This window comes from Saprolegnia parasitica (genome assembly GCF_000151545.1).
Source record: "Saprolegnia parasitica CBS 223.65 unplaced genomic scaffold supercont2.2, whole genome shotgun sequence".
In the NCBI taxonomy this organism is placed as follows: domain Eukaryota; phylum Oomycota; class Saprolegniomycetes; order Saprolegniales; family Saprolegniaceae; genus Saprolegnia; species Saprolegnia parasitica.
The window spans coordinates 867,622-871,326 of NW_012156396.1; the positions used below are offsets into that span (position 1 = coordinate 867,622).

Genomic DNA, 3,705 nt, shown 5'->3' on the forward strand with positions numbered 1-3,705 from the left:
TACCAAACCATGGAAGGGCTACGAACCAAGCTAAGATCGTACCTCATTGTCGAGTGGTGCGGCCGATGTCGTAGCAAAGAGTTGGTGCACAGCACTTGGGGCTGTCGGCGACCGCGGAGCCTCGGTCTTCCGCGGGCCGTGTTTCGGGCGACTGCGCAAGAGGCTACTGCAGAGCTCGACGACTTTCATGTACGCTAGCACTTGATAAGGCCACCGCGCACGGAATCTTCTCTCATATGTGCAAATCCGCAGCATAAAAGGATATGAATAACTTGGTCTCGCGCGAGAGAAGTACGGACGCACGTGCATCAATCGTGAGCCCTTCGTCCTCGATACTAGGCGAGCTGCGTGGAACTCCTGCATATATTTGACAAACGAGGTAGGCGCACCCGCGTTCGAGGTCCGTCGCGCGCTTCGTCCGGAGTACATCGTCGGCAATTTTGCAGCACAAGTCGCTTTTCGCCAGCGTAAACTAGACACAGACGATCGTTCATGTGAGGATCTGTCGAGCGATCAATCACCTTGAGCATCGACTGAAATGCCGTGTCTGCATCTCCGGCCTTCTCGACCGTTGATGGCTCGTCCAAGATGAGCTTGAGCTGCGCCTGGGCGGACTTGAGTGACCTATGGATCCCTGTAGCTACGCCGTACCGCGTCCTTGTCGAGCTCCAAGTCGATGCTCGTGGTGTTGCTGGCGTCGAGAATCTGCGAGCGCAAGGTCGAGAGCCGAAAATCATACAGGCTGCGGATGTCGGACCGCATCAAGTGGAACGGGTCGACGTCGCTCTACGCCAGCATCTGCATGTGAGCACTAGCGCAGCTGCCTCAAGGCGAGTACGAAGCGAACTACGTCGAGCGGCGTCGGCGTTGCCGCGATCGAGTGCATGGCCTTGCTCGTCCGCAGCGACTTGCAAACATTGAGCTGGGCGGCAATCTGGCCTGCGAGCGTGTTGACGTCCTCTCGCCAGTCGTTGACGCGTCCATGCAGCTTCTGCGCGTCTTCCTTGGTTCGTATGGTCGTCCGCGCGAACTCGGTGCTCGCGGCCGCGAACCGCTGCTCCAGCGGCGCTTCGTCGGCCATGATCCGCACTCGCGGATTGGCTCGCTTTCTCGGCCATTTCATTGGATGAAAATACAGGCAACTTGATATTGGATTGGTGTGTCTTTTGGTCGTCGGTTGTCACATTCTCGGGCGAGGACGCTTTGATCGAGCCAAGCATCCCGTCGCGGATGCGCCAGGGGTAGTACGATGCGTCCTTCAAGCGCGTCTCGGCGACAACCGACGCAATGAGCTCGTCGAGAAGCCATGCCTTTTTCCGGTCGCTTGGCGAGTGTGTAGACGCCGAGGGCATCTTCAAACCGGTATTTCCCCTGGATTGGGCGACGCTTGCGATGAGTGGAAGAAAGGCGTCTCATTTGGTTGATTATCCCAACGAGCAATCTCCCGAAGCAGCTTTTGCCTTGATGCACCCAAATGTATTGCCGCCAATCCAAACCCCGTGTCAATTGGCTCAATCTTAACCAATCGAATGCCTTCCACGCACGTCAAGATCCCGCACTCCCAGCTAGAATCCGGATGCCAAAGGACAACAGCCAATGAGATGGCTGCAAGTGACAGAAAGATCGTTCGTTATCCGGATTTGAAGACCGAGGTTGGTCAGTTGCCAACATGGTCGCTGGAGCGTGCTCGACGAAGACGACGACGGGCGCCGAGCCAGCCCCCTGCGCTGACCCAGTGAAGCGCATCAACCAAGCGATCGAGGCTCTGGACTGGGACGACGTGCAGGTCGCCTTCGACGTGATCGATAAGGACGGCTTCCGGGTGTGCTCTGCGACCGAGGCCGCCTGGGACAGCTACGTCGAGTCCGAGGACCAAGCGATGAAGTCGAGCGCCTTTGAGTTTAGAGACGACTCGATTTATCTCATCGAGATAAGCGGTGGTCTTCATGCCACCATTGCCATGGGCATCGACGACGCGATGCTGGAGGCCACGGGGCCGGAGGCCACGGGAACGGACCATCGCGTCTTTAGGGCTTTCCGCGACGCGTACGTCAACACGACCCTTGAACCAGCGGCAAGCAAGCTGCCCAAGCTCTCGCCGGACTGCTGCTACGGTCCAGCTCGCGACATTGGCGCCATCAAACCTCCCCGCGTCCACTGGAACGAATTCCATACGTTCAAGGTTGAGGTCGGAGTCTTCCAAGGCTGGCGAAGCATGAACGCCAAGGTCGTCCAGTATCGCGTCTTTCCCGGTCTGCGCTACGTGCTCTGCGTCTTTGTCTCGCCCGACATGAGCGTCCGTGAGTACAAGCTTTTCTCGATCACCAACAACGAGCTTGAAGGCGAGGCCCCAGCCCGCGTCAACCCGATCCCGATCACGGCCGCTACCCGTATCGTGCTAGACGGTCGTCGACTCTTGGCGCTACCAGACGAATTGGCTCTTCCCGGGCGCTTTCCCGCCGAGGTGTCTCTCGATTTGCACCCGATCTTGGAAGACGCCTTGCTCTACGACGAGGATTGACCTCGTCTCGGCTTGAACTGGACTCTGCGCTCATGGCACCGCTACAATATACGTGTTATCGTAATCAAGATGGCATCCATTTCGCCTTGCACGTCCGTTTTACTCGGACGCTACCACTACCTTCAGGTGCCACGTTGCCAGCAAAACTATCAAGTCGATAATGGTATTGGCGCTCGCGACGGAAGACACATTCCCGACCTACTCGTGCTTTGTGTTTATACAAGCGCCTTGTAGTGTCGTCCATATTATCAAGTTGATACTATTACGCGTGGACGCTGTGCTCGTCGACGCGGCAGTACCGGCACGGCAGTGGGGGTTTTCCGCACCAGGCCATAAAAGCGATAACCGGATAAACCTCTGAAAATGAATACGACCAGCCAAGAACGTCATTCGAGTGATGGCACCCAAGCGGAGCACCAACCCGGCGGGCCGACCGTCGGTCAAGCATGCGAAGAAGAAGACGAAGGGCGCAGTGGTGCGCGCCGCATCGCACACGTACGAAGAGAAGTTTAACGTCATCGCCTTCCTCGACAAGAGCGGCTCGATGAACAAAACGCTCGACAAATTCTTTCCCGATCCGGCGCCGAAAGCGCGCGAAGCTGCTCGAAAGAAGATTTCATCGTGGGCCAACCGGCAGCGTCCGCAGATCACGCTCTTCGCAGGCCATTCCAGGTACCGGGGGCAGCGCAACTACAGGCCCGAGGGGGTCGGTAAGGTCCTTTCGGCCGAGGCCGAGGACCAGATCAAGATGTGGGTCCGGGACGTGCGCGGCAGCGGCGTCCCCGTGTCGCGCTGTATGGTCCACGCCAAAGCCATCGACGTCGCGTGCGACCATGGCATCACGGTCGGCTTTAGTGCATCGGCCTCGTGGCTCGAACGCTTCCTCCATGAGCACGACCTCCTTGTCACGACGCGCCGCATCCAGGAGTTTGAGGCCACCCTTCAAGCCGACATCGACGCCCTCTGCCTCAAACACAATATATATGAACGTGTTTCGCGTTATCTTCGTTGTTACAAAGAGTTCGCATACGTAGAGACTAGCAATCTCCTTCTTCTTCATTCGCTCGCCGGGCCGTGGCTGCGCAGGCGGCGGCGCGGGGGCGCATCTTGTTCTTCTGTAGTCGCGCGGCGGCGTTTGTGGCCGCGGGTGAGGCCCATGATGACGAGCTCCGTGGATTCCTTCC

General features: G+C 58.1%; 2 protein-coding genes across 2 annotated transcripts; one reads left to right on the forward strand and one right to left on the reverse strand.

The window, feature by feature from the left end:
• Positions 1-232: 232 nt before the first annotated feature.
• SPRG_00903 (hypothetical protein) lies at positions 233-1,103 on the reverse strand (the record flags this gene model as incomplete). Its single annotated transcript, XM_012339115.1, has 5 exons — positions 839-1,103; positions 652-786; positions 522-605; positions 390-472; positions 233-335 (listed from the first exon to the last, which is right to left on the reverse strand). The coding sequence occupies exons 1-5, from the start codon at positions 1,079-1,081 to the stop codon at positions 233-235; spliced, it is 648 nt and encodes a 215-aa protein (XP_012194505.1). The 5' UTR covers positions 1,082-1,103.
• A 566-nt stretch (positions 1,104-1,669) lies between these two features.
• Positions 1,670-2,521, forward strand: SPRG_00904 (hypothetical protein; the record flags this gene model as incomplete). The annotated part of the gene is made up of 1 exon (XM_012339116.1): positions 1,670-2,521. One exon carries the CDS (start codon positions 1,670-1,672, stop codon positions 2,519-2,521), a length of 852 nt encoding a protein of 283 aa, XP_012194506.1.
• Between the last annotated feature and the right edge of the window lie 1,184 nt (positions 2,522-3,705).